Source organism: Neomonachus schauinslandi, chromosome 3 (assembly GCF_002201575.2).
Source record: "Neomonachus schauinslandi chromosome 3, ASM220157v2, whole genome shotgun sequence".
Lineage (NCBI taxonomy): Eukaryota > Metazoa > Chordata > Mammalia > Carnivora > Phocidae > Neomonachus > Neomonachus schauinslandi.
Genome location: NC_058405.1, coordinates 178785891 through 178806564, shown reverse-complemented (window position 1 = coordinate 178806564; position 20674 = coordinate 178785891). Strand labels below are relative to the sequence as shown.

At 44.1% G+C, this 20674-nt stretch overlaps 1 protein-coding gene across 1 annotated transcript in view; it reads left to right on the top strand.

The window, feature by feature from the left end:
* WDFY1 (WD repeat and FYVE domain containing 1) overlaps positions 1 to 20674 on the top strand; it is a 47755-nt gene continuing 27081 nt past the window's right edge. The window contains exons 1-2 of the mRNA XM_021682971.1: positions 1 to 188; positions 16282 to 16349. Coding sequence (XP_021538646.1) covers positions 52 to 188; positions 16282 to 16349 — 205 coding nt within the window. The 5' untranslated portion in view covers positions 1 to 51. The remainder of the gene's footprint in view (positions 189 to 16281; positions 16350 to 20674) is intronic.

Here is a 20674-nt window from a genome sequence, read left to right as displayed (position 1 = left end):
CGCCCGGGAGGCCGCCGCCGCCGCCGCCGCCGCCACCGCCGCCGCGCGAACATGGCGGCCGAGATCCACTCCAGGCCGCAGAGCAGCCGTCCGGTGCTGCTGAGCAAGATCGAGGGGCACCAGGACGCCGTCACGGCCGCGCTGCTCATCCCCAAGGAGGACGGCGTCATCACGGCCAGCGAGGACAGGTAGGGCTGGCGGGTGGTGCGCCGGCCGAGGCGCGACGGGGGTGGCCCGTACTCCCGCAGGCGACGGGGTGTGGGGGCGGTGGGGTCGGCGGCCTCGTCCCTCTCCGCGGGGGGGGCGGCCTCGGCCCCCGGGCATCTCGCCGCGCCCTTCCAGTCCGGGACCTTCACCCTCTAGCTCGGGACCCTGGTCCCACCGCGCTCCCCCGGACCGCCGCGCGGTCCTACTGCGTCCTTCCAGCCGGGGACCCCCGTCCCAGTGCGCCCCTTCAGTCAGGAACCCCCACCGCGCCACCCTAGCCCGGGATCCTACCCCCTTCCAGCCCGGGACCCCGGACCCGCCCCTCCAGCTGGGGGACCCCCGTCCCCTTGAGCCCCTCCAGTCAGTGACCCCCACTGCGCCTGTCTAGCTCGGGATCCTGGCCCCTTCCAGCCTGGCAACCCCAGTCCCACCGCGCCCCTTCCAGCCCGGGACCCCCGTCCCTGCTCTCCTTTGTGGGGTTTTGCTTGCTCCTCGAAAGCGTCGCGACCTCTGTGGGGTGGGGGTGGGGGTGGGGGTGCTTGGCCCTCCGCGGTCAGTTCCAAGCCTTGGAGCCAGGAGCACTGCGCGGGTCCTGGTGCCAGGGATTCCCGGCTCTCAACAGACCTCCGGGGGCTTTCTCTCTCTTACTTCTGCTTTACTCTGGGGTTGACAACTCTTTTCGCACAACACCGGCTGCCTAGATCGGTTATTTTTTTTACAGCTGCTAGAACCATCTGAACTTTTATTTACTACATAGTTGTTGTTTTGCTTTGTTTTTTCGTAAAAGAGACTTATTTTTGAAAAGGTTAGGTTATTTTATTTCAAAGAAAAAAATTATCTTCCACCGTTAACGGAAAACCAGTATCACTTGCCGTAAAGAATTAAACTCATCGCTAAAGCATGTCTCTATGCACCTAAAGTCGTCTCTTTGCAGCTCATTGGTCTGCCCAAGGCTGTGTGATTGGAAGAGATATTATTTGTTTTAAAACTTTAGTGTTTTTAAAACCCTAAACGTTTAAAAGGTTTGTGGCTTTACCGTGGGAATTTGGAGGAAGTGACTGACTGGTGTTGGCTGAGTGAAATTGTGTTTCCTTGCTACAATGAGTGATCTTAAATGGTGATATTCCAAAAGTCATAAAGGCCTCTGGAAGGTGGAAGGTACTTGCTGTCCCCTTTCAGCTGACAGTGCAGTCCAGCCTTTTGTAGTCATAGCTTTCGAAGTACCATTGACGGCCTGTCCTCAGTGGGAACAGAAAACCTGAAGCCCCCATATATTTTGCTTTTGAGTCTGTTTATTGTGAGCAAGAAATAGTCTCCAGTTCATTTGCATGTAGCTGACCTCAAAGGAGGTGGGGAGCGATTGGAAGGACCTGGGTGTTGGTGTGCAGAAGCAGTAAGGGAAAGGGAGAAGGGGGTGCATGAGCCACAGGGAGAAGAAGGGATTGTGGAAAGGAAAAGGCAAAGGACACAATAATGATATTTGCATGATATGAACTTAGATGCAGACAACATTTTATAAAACTTAGCTATTTTATTTGGTAAAATATCCGTGACTCATTCATGTTGTGTAAATTGCTGAATATTTGAGATTACTGGCCAGGAGCAGTGCTGATAAATGTTTTATGGAAAGTGATTACTTAGCTGCTCTGGGACTGAAATGTTCTGGGGGAGCCTTAGATCAGCTCACTTTTTCATTGGGGCACAGCAGGGCCCTTATTGATGACCAGACTAGGTGAGGGTTGGAGCCTTGTGTTTCTAATTTGTGTTTCAGGCCCTTGGAGCTTCCTTGAAGGTAGGACGTTTTTGAGCAGGTGCCTTACTTTATGGGATTTGTGAAAGCATGTGGCTATGGGTTTTTGTTGTTGTTGGATGTGGTGGTGCATCTTTACATTGTCATAGATACGTGTCATACTCTTCGATCATTCACTCATTCATACATTCATGTATTCATTCGTTTATAGATTTGGAATACTGTACCTATTGATTGCCAGGCTCAGGGAATACAACACGGATCAAAAGTCACAGCACCTGCCCTCCTGATTTCTGATTCATTGATTTTTATGGCCCTTGACCTGATAGAACCAGCATATTAAGGAAACAGAATACTGACCGCCCTTATTCATCAAACAAGCATTTATTAGACACTGTGGGCTGGACCTGTGGGGTAGAAAGACAGTGACGCCAAAATCTGTTTCCAAAGCGCTGGACAGACTGGTGAAGGGATGGCCCTGTGCCCTCAGCTTCCAGGGTGTTGGGGAGACACAGAGGAAAGTGTGTCCTTGAGGGCCAGGGTTCAAGGAAAGCCTCAGGAGATGTCACTGGATAGAGTAGTGGGCTGTGTGAAGGAAGGAGGGTGCACAGCCCTGCGCCAGGCAGATGGAAGGAACAGGAGGCAATAGAGGACCACAGTTATTTCTAGGTGACCAGAGCAAAGGGTATATGAGTGGCCATGGCAGGAAAGAGTCCTGAGAGCTGGAGGGCCTAGTGTCCAGTTCTGGAAGGGCCTTTCTTGTGCACCACTCTTAGAAATTGGACTTTAGTTTGCAGGTAGTGAGGAACCATCAAAGATTTCAAAGCCAGTGACATGATCAGAATTCATACTTTGGAAATAACAACAGCTAACCTTCTAAAAGTCCCTTCTCTCTATCCATAGAGAATTGGACCTATGTACGGGCTGCATCCAGTCCTCACATCCCCCCCATGAGGTGGGGGGGGTACAGTCACTTCCCTTATCAATAGCTCCAAAATTAAATGTATTCTAAAAGTCAAAGGTGGGTTGGTTAGTTTGTTCGTTTGTAAACTGGGCCTGAAAACTCTTTGGTGCTAAAACTTGCCCTGAAGAGACAAGACTGTCTGTAATCTTTATTTATCCCGTGCAGCGTGAGTGCTCCTGCGTTTTCCTGCAGAAGCAGCGGTGCGTGTAAGTGCAGGTGCTGTCCCCGGGCCCCGCTGTGGGTGTTTGGAACAGAGGGTGGGTGTATGCATCCTACTGCAGTGGGCCTTTGAGGGTTTACGAAATGGAGGCACAAAGGATACTGAGTCACGCCCCAAGGGCTCATAGCTAGTAAGTGATTGGATTAAGATTTGAACCCAGGGCTGATTCGGAGGCTCTAGTTCTTTCTGCCATGCATCCAGGTTTGCCGCACATTTGGAGAAACCAAATGCAGGCAGTATCCGTCAACGATGGACTGTTCTGGCAGCAAGTGTAAAATGCTAGGATTCTGCCTTTTGCTATTATTTAGTTATCCTTCCTTTTAGTTTTCAGGGTTTTGTTTTGTTTTGTTTTTTAAAACAAAGCTTGTACGTTTTCTATATAACTTCTGCTTTCATGCTCAGAACAGTAACTTTTAACATTTAAAGTAGGCTCCAGCTGAAGTTAATTCATTTTATGAAAGCTAAAAGCAGCAAGAACTGGCTTGAGAGCATTTTGAGAGGAAAGTGAAAGATGAGAGGGTCACCTGAAGTTAGTGTCCATTTTTCTAAACTAGGCCAATGATTCTCAAGGAGGGGTGACTTTGGCCCGTAGTGCAATTTGGCAGTATCTGGTGACATTTTGGTTGTCACGACTAAAGGAGGGTATTGCTGGCATCTCGTGGGTAGAGGCCAGAGAATGCTGCTCAGCATCCTATAATGCACAGGACGCTAAGTACCTCACAAAAAGAATTACCAGCTCCAGATATCAGTAGCACCATGGTTGAGACACCCTGGTTTAGGCTTCATGTACTTATTTATCTGGTCTCTCTAGACAGTGGTTCTCAAACTTGAGCATGTGTCAGATCCTGATTCAGTGAGGCTGGGGTGGGGCCTGAGAGTTTGCATTTCTTCCAGGTTCCCAGAGATGTTGATGCTGATGCTGTTGGTCCAGGAACCCCACTTTGAGAACCACTTTCTACAAGAGTTACTTGTCATGGTGCTTGCCTGTGTAGGCCCACTGGGAGCGAACACTTTGTCTTCTTTTCTGTCAGTTTCCGGGATATATTTGCCTGGAGTTATTTACATGTTCTCATCAATTTCCCATTAAAACCAAGCCGTGTAGGACAAATCTAAATACACATAATCCCCTCAAAGAATATTAAACCCATGTGGAATACCGAGCCTAATACCGTCGTACCTGGAGTCACTGGGAATGGTTTGGGTCGTGAGCTTAGGGGTCTGATCTGAAATCGTCGGAGTTCCTGTGCCACAAAGGGTTAACAGAAAATGGCAACTACTCTCTTGTGTGCATTCATGTAGATTTTGTTAGAGTCATAATTACCCCAAACTCTTTTGTTACACTAGACCTGAATTTGTGTTTTTAACTTTAGTTTCCAGTTGCCTGAACTTGGGAACTGGCATTTTTCAGCATGCCAAAAATGCTACTTTTGTAAAGCTTAAAAAAAAAAAAAATTCTTGAATCAATAAAGTCAGACTGTCTCTCTAGTCAGGAAACTGTAAAAATAAAAGTACTAACCTGAGTGGTAAGAACTACAGCAATCATTTTCCTGATAGTGGGAACAGAAAAATGACTCAGCTTTCCAAACAGAACTGAACTGTGGTGAGACCACGAGAAAACCATTCCCTGGACACGTTTGCCTTTTGAACTTTTTTTTTTTTCCCTGTGGACTGCACCAAAAATTTAATAAAAGTACGCAGAAGGATAGAATTTTTAAAAGAAAATGGGGCACCTGGGTGGCTCAGTTGGTTAAGCGACTGCCTTCGGCTCAGGTCATGATCCTGGAGTCCTGGGATCGAGTCCCGCATCGGGCTCCCTGCTCGGCAGGGAGCCTGCTTCTCCCTCTGACCCTTTCCCCTCTCATGTGCTCTCTGTCTCTCTCATTCTCTCTGTCTCAAATAAATAAATAAAATCTTAAAAAAATAAAATCTTAAAAAAAAAAAAAAAAAGAAAGAAACAGAATTTTTAAAAGAAAAAACTTTATGAGAAAGCCTTAGAAATCAGGCTGCAGTCCTGCCGTCTTCATTTTTGGAAAACAGTTGGAGGATGAGCGTGCTTACGCTGTTGCATCAGGGGCCTGGAGGCCACGATTGATCTCCTGAGGAACTCAGTTGCCTGGCGTAAGTCAAACAAAGGCAAATCTCATGTGTTTGGAATATGGTAGGATGTTGCACTTAGACTGGTAAACAGTACCAGAGAAATCCAACTTTTTTTTTTTTTTTTAAGATTTTATTTATTTGACAGAGAGAGACACAGCGAGAGAGGGAACACAAGCAGGGGGAGTGGGAGAGGGAGAAGCAGGCTTCCCGCCGAGCAGGGAGCCCGATGTGGGGCTCGATCCCAGGACCCTGGGATCATGACCTGAGCCGAAGGCAGACGCTTAACGACTGAGCCACCCAGGCGCCCCGAGAAATCCAACTTTTAACATATTTGGGTAGCATCTGCTTTTCTTGCTGCTGTTATACCAGCTGTTTACTCTGATATACTTGTTTCCTTTCAGACTTTTCTAAGCATATTAAGATAGTTTGAGGGAAAAATTATATATATACTAACTGTTCACGTGGAAGCAATTTTGAATCAACAGCTTGATTTTTAAGTGTTATGCTTAGGAGAAAACCTGGCATAGCTGGAAGCTGTTGGCTTTTACTGAAACCCGGGGTATTAACTGCTGTGTTTTTGTTGTCACGCAGTACCTAAAAGAAGACTCTTTGATTTGTGTTAGAAAATAAAACGAAGAAGTGAGAAGGCAAGAAGCATTTATTTCTCTGTTGTTAGAGTGGCCCTTCATTGTGAGGATCATTTTCTTTTTATGGCATAGTCGAGAGCAGATTCTGGATCCAGAATGCCTGAGCTTGAATCCCAGCCATGTGACCTTGGGCAGGTTGCTTCTTCTTTCTGTGCCATAGTTTTCTCATCTGCAAAATGGGGACAGTACCTACCTCAGGGTTTTGTGAGACTTGGATTAATTAAGATTCAAAGTGCATTGAACAGTGCCCAACACAGGGAAAGCACTGTGTATGTGTTGACTATTATTATTTCCCATGGAATTATTTTAATCTCATCAGAAGCTAAAGATGTCCGCTTTTCGAATGTGTGTGTGTGTAAATAAAAAAAAATTTCTGTATGAAGTAGAACAGTAACCATTTTGGGAGTCACTTCTAAACCTAAGTTCTTGTAACTGTCTTTGAGTTGCGTCTTCTCATCATTTCCATATTGGTCACAAGTCATATCAGTCCTGAGTTTTCTGTTATAAAATCTTTGCCCTGCTGTAGTTCAGGGGCTCCAAGACCACCCCTCAGTTCAGTGATTCATTAGGAGGACTGCCAACATACAGTCGTATGCATGGCCCTGATTTATTACAGCAAAGGGACACAGACAGAATCGGTGACAGGAGAGGTAGGGGGTGAAGTCCAGAGGAGAGCAGCATGAGCTTCCGTGAGCCCTTGCCCTGTGGAGAGTCACTCAAGAAGTGCTCCATTCCTCCAGCATTGAGTTATGACCACATGCATAAAATACTGTCTACCAGGGGGCTCGTTAGAGACTCTGTACCCACCGCTTTTACTGGGGGCTTGTACTCTCTGCCTAGCGCTTGCCAAAATTCCAGAATCCCAGAAGGAAAGCAGGTGGTACAGTGGTCTCTCACCTGTTAGTTTGAGGGAATCAATAAGCAGACCTGGTAGGAAGAAAGAAGCCTGGAACAGAATTGGAAATGAGGCTACTCTTCCTTACTGCCTCAAACTCTGCTTTTTGGGGGTTAGTTTAACCTTGTGTTTTGAGACAAGTAGGCTATGGATAGAGTTTGAACTTTTTTTTGGTAAGTTAAGAAAGTGTTGCATGGACCCTACATTGACAGCATCCTGCCTGGATTGCTCCTGCTCCTAGAGGTTCTGATGGCTTTTAGCCTTCTTAGTAGCACAGAGGTCACAAAAAATCATTTTGATGCTAACAGTGAACAGGTAACAGCAGGAATGGTTCCTCAAGTAAGAAAAGAAAACATCTGCAGGTAGAAAACCATCCATCTGGCTTCTGGAGAGGCATTCCTCATTTAGGAGCTGTTGGACATGCCACATAAGTAGCCTTCCTCTTGGGATAAAAATCTGCCTGTGACAAAATCAGGAGTCCGAGAGTCATCATCCTGGGCCGTTGAAGCTGTTCAGAATTCCTTCCCTGACTGTAGAAGGAGATGGAAATTTACATTTTTCTCAGCCAATCTAATTCTCCTCGGTAAAAAGAGGCTGGTTTCCCTGCCTTTCCGTTTAGATAGTCAATTCAATAAAAATCTAGTGTTTCCCCCCTTTGTTACCAAAGGAGAAAGGCTTCTTTCTGCAGCAGGAATGAAGAGGGCAGAGTTCATGAGACTTGGCTGAAAGGAAACTGCTATTTATTTGATAAAAGCAGATTGCACTGATGACCATATCCTTTTCTTTTTCGTGTAGGCTAACATCCTAATGTTAGAGAAAGCACCGAGGCTCCCAGAATTACACCGTGTCTATAGCCCCTGGAGGTAGTTAGAGTAGGAAAAAATATCTTTTGCTGAAGGTAACAGAAATGTTTGGTGATTTATCCAGATATGAAATAGTATCAGCAGCCCTAAGAGTGACTAGAAAATCAGATTTCCTCAAATTTAACTATTGTAAGAGTTTAAAAGAATCAGGCCTTGGGCTTAATTTGTAACATATGCTATCCTCTGTATTTTGTCTTTAATTGGTTGAGTAATCCTGGTGTATCAGTTTATAATGTAAAAATGGTTGAATTGCTTTCATTTAGCTGTTTTGGGATAATTAGGGTGTTTTTTGAGAAATTTAAAAAGGGGCGCCTGGGTGGCTCAGTCGGTTGGGCGTCCAACTCTTGATTTTAGCTCAGGTCTTGATCTCAGGGTCATGAGTTCAAGCCATGTATTGGGCCCCATGCTGGGCATGGAGCCTACTTAAAAAAAAAAAGATCTGGTTTTAGAAATGCTGATGTGTCAGGCAAGACAGAATTTGGCCTTGTGATTTTACCAAAGCACTGGTGTGCTTTTTGAATCTATTTATCAAAGTGTGGGCATGGTTTTCAAGGTAATCATAATGGAAAATAAAATGTATTTAATCCCGATGTGTGATCTCATGGAGTTTTAGGTTTAAAAATGGTATTAATCTGTACTCCCACGAGATACCTTTTGGTTTGAGAGCCAGTGCTTTTCACAAGAAGAACCAGGCTTGGAATCTATCTTCGTTCCTCCTCTTTCTAGCTTAAGCAGATGAGGCTTTATAGACTTAGTGATTTCCTACATTTTTAACTTGCTTTTAACTCCCTCAAGGAGGGAGTCAAAGGGACTAGAAGAAATGAAAGGAGATTCTCTACCTATTCTGATCATCAGGCATATCTTTGAGAAGATCATAGACTAGTCTTGCTGGAATGAAGACTTCATTCTTAATCATACCTGTGGTTTTTAGTCTGCTTTTCATGTATCTACTGTAGTAAGGTAAAAGAACACGCAGAATTCTGATCCTTGGTAGGATGAAAAATATTGAATAATATTTAATTAAGAGTAATAACTTCATTTATGCTTTACGGTAACTTCTTTAGTTTCTTGGGATTCAAATTGGCATCTGTGCAAAGTGAGGATCCTGTATTTCAGTTCAAAGTTAAAGTGGACTTATTTGTTGATTCAGTACTTTTAAATCCTTGACACTCAGTAAATGCCATGTGCTATTTTTATTCTTCATTTTAAGGTCAGAATCCTAAGTATTCTTTTTTTTTTTTTAGGATTTTATTTATTTGACAGAGAGAGACACAGCGAGAGAGGGAACACAAGTAGGGGGAGTGGGAGAGGGAGAAGCAGGCTTCCCACCGAGCAGGGAGCCTGATGCGGGGCTCAATCCCAGGACTCTGGGATCATGACCTGAGCTGAAGGCAGACGCCCAACAACTGAGCCACCCAGGCACCTCCTAAGTATTCTTTTTTTTTTTTTTTTTTTTAAGATTTTATTTATTTATTTGAGACAGAGAGAATGAGAGAGAGAGAGCACATGAGAGGGGGGAGGGTCAGAGGGAGAAGCAGGCTCCCTGCGGAGCAGGGAGCCCGATGCGGGACTCGATCCCGGGACTCCAGGATCATGACCTGAGCCGAAGGCAGTCGCTTAACCAACTGAGCCACCCAGGCGCCCCCTCCTAAGTATTCTTAAAGGTATTCTAGGGGCGCCTGGGTGGCTCAGTGAGTTAAGCGTCTGCCTTCGGCTCAGGTCGTGATCTGGGGGTCCTGTGATTGAGTTCCTGTGTCAGGCTCTCTGCTCAGCAGGGAGTCTGCTTCTCCCTCTCCCTCTGACTGCCGCTCCCCCTGCTTGTGTGCGCTTTGTCAAGTAAATAAATAAAATCTTTAAAATAAAAAAGGTATTCTGTTTTTGGAACAGATAGCATTGTGTCATTTAGTTATTACTATGAAACAAACCGCTTCAAAATTCAGTGGCTTAAAACAGCAAGTACAGTTGGCTCTTGAACAACATGGCTTTGGACTATGCAGGCCCACTTATATGTGGATTTTTTACAGTATGGTACTATAAATGTATTTTCTTTTCCTTACGGTTTTCTTAATAACTTTTTCTCTTCCCTAGCTTATTTTATTGTAAAAATAAATACCCATCAACTGATGAATGGATAAAGAAGATGTGCGTATGTGTATGTATATATTATATATATTGGAATATTATATAACATACATACATATGTATATATATATATAACAGAATATTACTTGGCCATCAAAAAGAATGATATCTTGCTATTTGCAATGACATGGATGGAGCTAGAGTGTATTATGCTAAGCAAAATAAGTCAGAGGAAGACAAATACTGTATGATTTCACTCATATGTGGAATTTAAGAAAAAAAAAACAGATGAATATATGGGAAGGAAAAAAAGAGAGGGAAGCAAACTATAAGAGATTCATAACCAAGAAACTCTAAGAGAGAGGGTGGCTGGAGGGAGGTGGGTGGGGGAAGGTCTAGATGGGTGATGGGGACTAAGGGGCGCACTTGTGATGAGCACTGGGCGTTGTATGTAAGTGATGAATCACTGAATTCTACTCCAGAAACCAATATTACACTGTATGTTAGCTAGAATTTAAATAAAAATTTGAAACAAAAACAAAGTGCATGTTAATCGAGAGAGGTTTTGTTAGAGTCACTGTTGCTATTTAGCACAGAAGTCAGGATTTTTTTGAACTAAATGAGAGCTTTGAAGTTAGACCTAGACTTTTCCACACTCTAGATTTGTTTGGAGGGAAAAAGTAATTTAATTCTTCATGTCTCCTTATTGTTTAGGGGTTACTGCTTTGGAGGATACAATGTTGAATTTTCTGAAAAGCGTTGTGTTTTTTTTGAAAAAAATTTTTTACTTATTATTTACCATATAAAGCTGCTTTGCTTTGAATTACTTACTTTTGTAATGTTTTGAAATGTGAATTTTCATCATCCTCTGATAAAAGAGCAATAAAATTGGACAAAACAACTAAACAAACTGATGTTGGTTTGTTTGATTTTAGGACGTTGACTCCCTTTACTTTCGCCTCCCTAAGTATAAAGTGGAGGTCTTGGCTGTTGTCTTTGCCATGAGGATGTGGCATCACGTTCTCATCCGGCAGTAGCCTTTCTTGAATCCTGATGTGTTTTCTAGAATCCGGGAAGTAGCTTTGTCTGCCACTGCAGTTCATTGCTGTGAACTTATTCAAGAAGTCAAGCAGGGACACGTTTGTCAAGAGGCACGGTGTATTGCCTTGTGTCTTTCAGGCCTCGTGGCCCTGTGTCTTTCAGGGTCTTCTCTTTCCTGCCTTTCTGCATCTGATTCCTTTACCTGCCCCCTACTCACTTCTCCTGGGGGGTGACATTCTCAAGGTTCTCTCCAGCCATCGCCTCCAGCCCTTGAGTTTCAGTCTGTGGGTCCGTGTCTCCTTGTTAGCTCTGCGTGTTCTTGGCCCTCTGCACTGACCTCCATGGATGCATCAGATCCCTGACCAGACTTGATGGGGGCACGACCAGCTCCAGACTTCAAGGCCTCACCCGTGGCAGGAGCTTCTATTGAAGACCGTACCAACCTCAGAAGGAGAGCTCTCAGTGAGGGGTGACCAGAGCCTCTTAGGCTCTGCCTTTCTAAAGAGAAGTGGCTGCAGCCTACTTGGAATTGCCTCTGATTATGGAACCTGCGTGTGCACTGGGGCTTTGACCCAAGGCCTGTTTTACTCCTCAGCCTTGTTTGCTCTTGTTGGGAATGATTTACCAGACACAGTCTTAGGGAGTGCACAATCTTCACATTTATTTATTTACTTACTTAATTCATTGAAAGAGAGAGAGCACGAGTGGGGTGAGGGGTAGAAGGAGAAGCAGACTCCCCACTGAGCAGGGATCCTGACGTGGGGCTTGATCCCCGGACCTGGAGGTCATGACCTGAGCCGAAGGTAGCCCCTTAACCGACTGAGCCACCCAGGTGCCCCCAGTCTTCACATTTAGATAGCTGCCTTGAGTTGAACAGATACATCCTTGAGTGCCTCAGGGCTCTTGAGGAATTGTTCAATTGTTGGTTTGTTCTTCTGCTTACTGAGTGGAGGTTGGGGACCCTGCAGTTCTCTGAGTCTCAAGGCTCCAGGACCGACTCCCCAGCCCCAGGAGCTGAAGGCCTCGTCTGCTTTACAGGTGTGTTCCTTCTCCTCTCCTACCTGTCCTGCCCAGCCTGGCTCAGCCCAATTACAGTAGTTAGATACATCAGTTTACAAAAAAATTAACATTTCATAAACATTTTCTCATGGATTCATGGTCTTTGCAACTATTTGTAATGACTGCGTAAGCATACTAATTCAATAGCTTATCTGAACCCATGATTTGCAGAACTATTTGTAATGACTGCATAAGCTATTGAATTAATATGCCATTAACCCATTTCATTATTTAACATTTTCCCCCAATTTTTACTCCTTTGAATAATGCTCGTAGGAACTTTTTTGTAATGTGTAGTTCTTTTTTTTCATATTAAATAATTTCTTCAGAATCAGTTGCCAAGCGTGGAATTCCTCAATCACTTTGTTGTTGTCATTACATTAGTAGCAGCAGCCGTATTAGGCAGGAAATGTTTTTCTCGGTACATGAAAGAAATTCTTGCCAGAGAGTTAGTTCTGATATACAGTGCTGCCAGAAAATTATGAGAGCCCTAGAAATGGCATTTTATTATTGTTTTCAATTGTTCATTTGCTGAGCCCTGCACAGCGATACACTTTAAACACGTTGCAGTCTGAAATACTTAAAAAAATACAGTCCAACTTTGGCTTCTCCTTTATCTGGAAAATAACTGGATCATCCACCTAGCTGAAGAATGACAGACAAATAAAGTGATGGTAGTGGTGGGCATCCAGTGTAGTGATGCATATACAACATTACCATCTTACATAGAAATACCTTCTCTCACCTACCCATGGAAAATAACTGCAGCTATATGTAAGCCCAGGCTTCTCTAACTACGAGGGCAAAAGGAGATTGGTATAGGTAATGGTAGCATGGAGAACTCTGAAAAGATTTTATGTAGCCTCTGAAAGAAATGACACATTTCCTTCCCAAGTACCTTTTGGAAAAATATCAGACTGTTGTTTTAAAATAACTTAAAAATAGAACCTGGCAAAGGTGAACATGTTTCTAAGGTCTTGGTTTTAAGGAAAGACTTTTTTTTTTCAGATTGGCATGCTCTTGGAATCTCAAAGAAAACCCATCCATAAAAAAATGGCTAGAATAAGCAGCAAGCAAAGCATAAAATGAGTTTAGGTGAGTGGGTGTAAACTTGTCAAAATATTAAAGGAAAAGTTAAGCTGTGATATTTTAATTTAACTCAGAGAGAGTGGCTGAGACATTCAGTTAGGCAGAAAATATTGTGGTTTTTGTAGAAATAAAACAATCTGATCTTGACACTCAGTGATTATATGGTCTGTTAATAACATGCTAGAGTTTTTAGTAGTTTTGTCCTGTAAATGTTACTAAACTGTATTATTGTGTTGCTTTCAACTTTAGATTTTACTTCCAATTTACTGAATAGTAAATTTTTTTTGAGCTCTTGAATTTGTTGATTTTTTTTAATAAGCAGCCCAATTTAAGCCTATTTTTACAACCATTTATTACCCAATTGAGACACATTCTAAACACAATACAAGGGGCGCCTGGGTGGCTCAGTCGTTAAGCGTCTGCCTTCGGCTCAGGTCATGATCCCAGGGTCCTGGGATCGAGTCCCGCATCGGCAGGAAGTCTGCTTCTCCCTCTCCCGCTCCCCCTGCTTGTGTTCCCTCTCTCACTGTGTCTCTCTCTCTGTCAAATAAATAAATAAAATCTTAAAAAGAAAAACAAAAAAACCACAAGCAGGGAAGCCTGCTTCTCCCTCTCTCACTCCCCCTGCTTGTGTTCCCTCTCTCGTGGTCTCTGTCAAATAAATAAATAAAATCTTAAAAAAAAAAAAAAAAACACAATACAAAACAAAGTCTTATATTACTTAGTAGAAATTATACAACTTTGTTTAATACGTAGGTTCTTGGTAGTACTGGAGTTAGGTGTTAAACTTAATGTTTTGATTTAATCTTGGAAATGGGAGATTTCAGCATTGTTGTGGAAGGAAGGGAAAGAGCATGGCTTGAAAGGAGAAGGGACAATTCCAGATAGAAGATGTGAATACAGAGAGATAGAGCTGACTATCAAGGTCAAGTGCCTGTTTTGGAACTTGATTCTCAAGCGTGGACGGTCTTCTCTCAGTCTGGATGTAATCGATTTTCACATGAAACATCATGTGAGATAATCTAAGTCCTGCCAGTTCCAGCTGCTATGGCAGCTGGTGCGCAGTAGGTCAGCTGGGCGCAGACCAAATTGTAATACTGATGTTTGTCCTCCAAAGGAAGTAATTGTGTGTTCCCAAATGCTGGTGCCTGGGTAGTTTCCATGTTGACCTGGGGCTATTTTAAATATCATTCTGAACTTCATGAAATAAAAATTAGGCTTTTCGAGGTTAGACGATTGGATGGCAGAGATAAGCTTTAGGGTTTCCCACTCAACGGCCAACTTCTCTGTTACTGAGTATTGCTCTTCTTCCACGAGGGAAGACCATGTGCCACGGAATCGTCCTTTGAGCTGCCTGGGCGTCCACGAGGATGTGGAATTACAAACTATAAAAATTAAAGGTCCCTTCCTACATGATTTATTCTGCTCTCCCTCTCTCGTTTAATTTTGGATGTGAACTTAGACTTTTAGAACTTACTGTCACAATACAGGTACCTTGAAAGAAAGTCTGCCCATTTATCTTGCCTTGTGAACCTCATCACGTAGGAGCTTGTTTAATGGTGCTCAACTGAAGAAACTGTTTGGTATTCTTGGTGTCATCAGATGTCCTGTATTAGTACCTGCTCAATTACCAGCAACAAAAATAACTCAGGCTGACTTAAGCTATTGAGAGTGTTTCTGGTAAGGATGCTGTGGTGTCTGCCTCACAGAACCCCAGACTAGGGAAATAGCTCTGTCTTGGGCATAGGGGACTCTCACCTGGACCCTCTTCAGCTTGCTTCTGCTTCTTTTAATCGGTTGACTTCATTCTTTCCCTTTTTCGATGTGCAACATTCTGCAGTCTAAATTGGAAAACATATGACAAGAAGCAGCCATTTCAACTATTAGAGGTACTGATCTATTTTTCTCTCTCTCTGTTTCTGATTTCCCAAGGGAGGAGCTGATTGACCCAGCTAGGATCAGATGCCCATTTCTGGTCTAGCCGGTTGTGATCAGGGGTGGGATGTGGAGAAAGTTGGCAAAGGCTCAGTTGTGACCAATCAGCAGCGGCTGGAAGATGGCGTGTTGTACACATGGATTCTCCTACGCTGAGGCCTGTATCCAGTTCATATACAAAGTAGTAATTTGCCCACTGTGCTGCTAGGTCCTCTTACTTATTTGGATGAATGAAGGTCAACATCTAGTCTTTCTTTATTGCAGGCTAATTATATACAGTAATCTGTATGGATCTGAATTACAGTTGGGCAACTCCTGACGAATGCGGGTACTCATGAAACCAACTCCCAGAGCCTTATCATTACCCCGAAAGCTCCAGCATATCCCTTTACATTCTGTCTTCCTCCCCCAGAAGCACCACCATTCTGATTTTTATCCTCATAGCCTAGTCACACTTGTCTTGAATGTCAAACAAAATGGAGACACAGAGTGTCAACATTTAGTCTTATGTATTTTAGTTTAAGGTGCAGACATTTGATCAGTGCCAACCGTGTGCCAGGATCCGCGTTGCTGGTAGAAATCCTAGCGTGACTGTGACAGAGCTGACAGGAAGGGGCAGTGGGGTGGTTGGGACGCAGCGCAGGGGCAGAGTGAGCCTGTGCGGGGAGAGGCAGGGAGTGTCCCCGGCATTCGGAGGAGGAAGGAGCCCGGAGCTGTGAGGAGCTTCTGCGAGCAGAGGAGGAAGAGCCCCAGTGTTCCTTATTGTTCTCCGGACATGATAAGCCAGCATATGAAACTTTGGCTATTTTGGTCATTTGCCACTTTCCTGCCTGTGTGCAGGATTTCCTCATCTCCCCGTGTGGGTTCTGATGAAAGGAGAGGCCTGGAGACCTGGCGTGGGATGATTTCCCCCCGGGGGCAGGAAGGCCGGGAATTATCGGGAGCCAGCAGCAGTGTGGGCGCTGCTTTCTACGCACATCTCTCCCGGTTCTCCAGAAGCATTGTCTTCCCGTTGGTGTCTTCTGCTTCCCTCGTTCGGCTCAGATGGCAGGCGACCAAGTTTGCATAGTTTGTTTTTCATTAAGAAAAGCAGCAGTTTTCTTTGTATATCTTTATATAATAAGATTTTCCATATTTTTAAAATTATTTGAAATTCTGACTCATAGCTACCACATAACTTGCCATAAATGGTCATAGATTTGTAGCTAGATATGGGGGGTGTGTGTGCGCACGTGTGCCCGGCCTGTATGTAACGTACTACGTGCTGTACTTGTGGGCGCTGCTGTATTTCTCCAGTTTGTCCAGTTGATTAATGTTATAAGGTCAGTTGGGAAATCGGATTGAAAATAAAGTAAATAGTTATGTTTCCCTGGAGCACAAATAAGATGAAATTGCTAAAGACTACTCTTTCATTCTTTTCTTTTCTCCACAGAACCATCCGAGTATGGCTGAAAAGAGACAGTGGGCAGTACTGGCCCAGCATTTACCACACCATGGCCTGTGAGTAGCTGAACTGTTCCACTTGAGGGACGTATGTCTAATGCCTTTGGTGATTCAAATTTCAAAATGCCTGATTAAAAAGTGCTACGAGAGGGGCATCTGGGTGCCTGTCAGTTAATTGTCTGACTTGATTTCGGCTCAGGTCATGATCTCAGAGCTGTGCGATCGAGCCCAAATGGGGCTCCATGCTCAGCGGGGAGTCTGCTTGAGATTCTCTCTCTCCCTCTGCCCTTCCCCCTAATAAATAAATTAATAAAATATTTTTTCTAAAAGTGTGCTACTGTATTTCAAAATGGGTTTCTTAGTTGCCTAATACTCCAACAGGCTGTGCTAAACTGCAGGAAAACTTTTCTTTGGCAAAGGAAATCAGGTCTGCTGGCTTAACTAAAGCTGACTTGAGCAAAACTGAAAAAAAAAAGGAAGAGGCAGGGGGAGGGGCGTGCCTCACTGCCCCCAGGTTTTCCTTTGTTTTTATTTTGCCAACCTGTATTCATAATGACTGTGTACTTGGCGGTGGCTGAGGCTGACACTAAAAAAGAGCCCTGTACTCCCATGCCCTCATAACCAGCCTTCTGCCCAACCTTTTCACAAACTTCCGGGTACTACTGAGAGATTGGGTCCAAAGTATAACGCGTTCTACATAGAGAATTTTCTCAATAGTTAAATATGTTCACAAAATAAATCTAGAAGATAAAGCTTTTGCATTGAGATTTTAAAAGAGCCCTGGGAGGCAGTGACCTAAATTATAAGTTCCAGCCCTTCGTGCAGATGTGACAGCCCCCCCATCTGTCCCTGCCCCCCCTTCTCCTCCTCCTCTCTTGAAAAGAAAGCCCTGGGCAGAGGCCTGGATGCCCCCCCGGGCCCACCCTGGGGTTGGGTCCTGCTACCCCAAATGGCCACATGGAAGGCACCATAGCTCTGCTCACTCCCTCGTGTGGTGTTGGTCCTTAATGAGGAATTTTCCTCAACTAAGGGTTTCAGTATTCAGAGGACCCCTGAGGAGGAGAAAAGAGGCACTGGGGCCTGCCTGATGCTTTGTTCCTTCTGAAGACCATGGTCAGGTCCTCCGAGGAAGAACTCTTGCTGGTCGTTGTAGACACTGTTGACAGCGTTCCCAGCCTTCTCAAGAGTTAGTCCAGAGGCAGTAGAGTGTGTTACAAACCCAGAACAGCCAATTTTTCAGCATATTCCGAGTAGTCAGTCTGGGTCATTCTTCTGAGTGCCTCCTTTCTCGGCTGGCGCTTTCTCCTTCGTACATCTGTTCCGGTGTGCGTGCACTGTTCGGATCCTGTGATCACATTCAGAAAAGTTTAGGAGTCAGTCAGGAGCTGGATTTTTCCTGCCTTCCCCGGACAGCTTGTGCAGGCTGCTCACCTTGCCTGTCTTGGTGGTTAAGCAACGAACATGAAGACTCTGTGGACTACTGCTGTGAAGATAACTATTACAAAAGGAGCCATACGGTTCTACAGCATGTACCCTCTGAGAAGCCTCCCTGAAAACCTACCCATGACATTTGGTGCCAGGCAGTAGCCCCTCCTGCTGCCCACGTCCTTGCAGACGGGGCACATAACCTTGCTTACTCACTCTCAGTGACGACGACCCAGTGTCTTAGTCTGTGTACTCAGAGAGCCCGCTGAATAAATTTTCAAATCAAACTTTGGTTGTTTCAGAGCAGGGCAGAGCATCTCTCAGATGGATGATTCCTTACTTCCGGTGGCCCAGGGATGGGTCTCCCCGCTGGAAGTAGCAGCGGCCTGAGGAAGTCCTGCTAGTGCTGGGGGGGTGTTTTGTCATCTTTGTGGACAGTCTTGTTCACGCTGTTGCTCTTCTTCCTCCTTCCCCTCCATTCCTCCACACCTCACGTTTCGGGCATAGCTTCAAGTCCTTGCATCCTCAAACTTGGAGTTCCTGCTCCCTGGAATAGAGACTGAGATGGATTTTGTCCTATTTTTAGTTTACTTACTCCTCAGTTTGTATTTAGCCCAGAGAGTTAGTACAGCTGTGGACTTTCTCCCCTCAAATTTAGCAGAAGTGTGCACTCTTCCTTGGCTTTTAGGTCTTGAGCTCGTGGCTTTGGCTCTCAGTTGCCCTCCCTAGCAGTTGCTAACTTGGCTTAAACGTACCCCCTGGAAGCAGTTCCCAGAAGGCTGTGTCTGGAAGGACTGGCAACAACTGGAAAGAACAGGCATAGCATCGTTGTGGGTGGCCGACACCCACGTGTTTGCACCTAGACATACTCAACTTGTTGCTTCCAGATGCTTCTTTACTGTGCCTTACAGTTCTGTCTGGAACTACACCACTGAGGAGACTGTAAGAACACTGCCTGCAGAGAACAGAATGAATGAAATTATGAGAAATGACTGCTCTACAATGACTTTTAATTGAAAACCGAATTCAAAATATGAGAAGTGTCTTGTTCTAAAAACTGTCTACAGATTATCCAGTTGAGGACATTTTAGTGACTGTCCACCAGTTTTAACTTTTCCTTGTGACCTAACAGAGTGATCAATAAGCCAGACCTTAGTGTATTGCTCTGTGCGATCCAGTTGTTTCATAACTTTGCCTCACGTAACAAAAATAACTTTCAGAATCTGCTTTAGCTGAAGAAGAATGGTAACTCCTAGTTTCTGTAATCTACTCTGTGACTCATGCCTATTTTTTGGTAATACCACTTTATGAAATCACACAGCTGTACAAGGTAGATGATTTTTTCACCATTTGGTAAGTGAGAAAACTAATGGCAGAGGGGTTGAGTCAGTTGCTTGTGGTGGGAATTCGGTCCATGCCCATTGGATTCCAGAACTGTGCTGCCCACCAGTGTTCTCTGCAAAGGGCCAGCCTGTAAATATCTAGACGTTGTGGGCCAAACAGTCTCTGTGGCAGCCACTCAACTCCGCTGTCGTAGCGCAAAAGCAACCATAAACAATACATAAGTGAAGCAGCCTGGCTGTATTCCAAAAAAGCAGAAATACCTTTATTTACAAAACTCGAGTTTGAAGCGTATGATTTTGGATTGCGATGATGCCTTTTTAAAAGGCTGCTGATTTGAAAGATGATTTGTGTTTTACATGTTTATAAAACTATGAATATCCATTTTTTTTTTTTAATTAATACTGCTTATCTCATTAGAAGCTTCCTTTCTAGGAAAAAAAACCCAGGACATCTTTACATACAGAGCAAATAAATTAGGGAAGCTTTTTTTTTTTTTCTCTTTTTTAAATGTGGGAATTCTCTAGCCTCATAAAACTACTCAGCACATTGTAAATTTTACACGAGAGCATGTTACATATTTATGGATAGTTTGTTACAGGGTTGGACATAAAAAGAATTGAAAAGAAGCTGAAAACTAAAGCATTAAGATTTTTGTACCAACCTAAAAGTAAGCAAAAATGGTGACGATGAATCAGAAATCACCAACACATGTTTGATTTGCCAAAGATAATTTTATGATGGTTATTGAAGAGTACTTTATATGAAGAAGATACATACACCTTTGTGATTATAATTCTTAAACTCGATCATTCTTTTTTAGAGAGAGAGAGAAAGAGAGGCAGAGGGAGAGGGAGAGAGAGAATCTTAAGCAGGCTCCACACCCAGCACAGAGCTGGCCGCAGGGCTTGATCTCACGATCTGAGATCATGACCTGAGCCGAAGTCAACAGTCGGATGCTCAACCGCCTGAGCCACCCAGATGCCCCTCGATCATTCTTTATAGTCTCCCACTTCAGTGTGGTGGGTGAGGGGTCCAGGCTTCAGTCACGTGTGATTGTTTTGTGTGCAGACCCTGCAGCACCTCCCTACCAGCGGGGTAGTTCTCTGAATGCACCCGAGAAAAACCTCTTTCTGTAACCTGATCACGCAGCTCGCTGTGTCTTTGCCTTCAGGTGCGGTCCAGCATTAGTTTACTTTCGTCCTTCAGTGGAAAATATCAGCCCTTTGTAGAGAGAAAACTTTAAACTGTTTTCAAATGGTAACGGCATTTATGAGATTTTTTCTTTTACTTTTTTAGAAGTGTTACCTTAAAGTAAACTCAAGTTTGTTTGTTTCACAGTATGTATTCCCTTGTTGTGGTTCTCCCATAGTCAAACTTCTTTAGGCTGAAATGAACCCAAATATTTCTTTTTCCACATGTTCCATTTTCCAAATCACTTTAATTCTAATTTTTAGCAGAAGGAGATGATCTAGAGTTTCTCCTTTCTGAAACTCTGGCCCAAGCTTTCTGGAAGAAAGACAGGTAGAACCTGGAAGGGGATATGAACACGAGAGGAAGCAGGTACTATTCCAGGCACATAATACTGCTGTGGACAAAGAAACATGCATGTATAC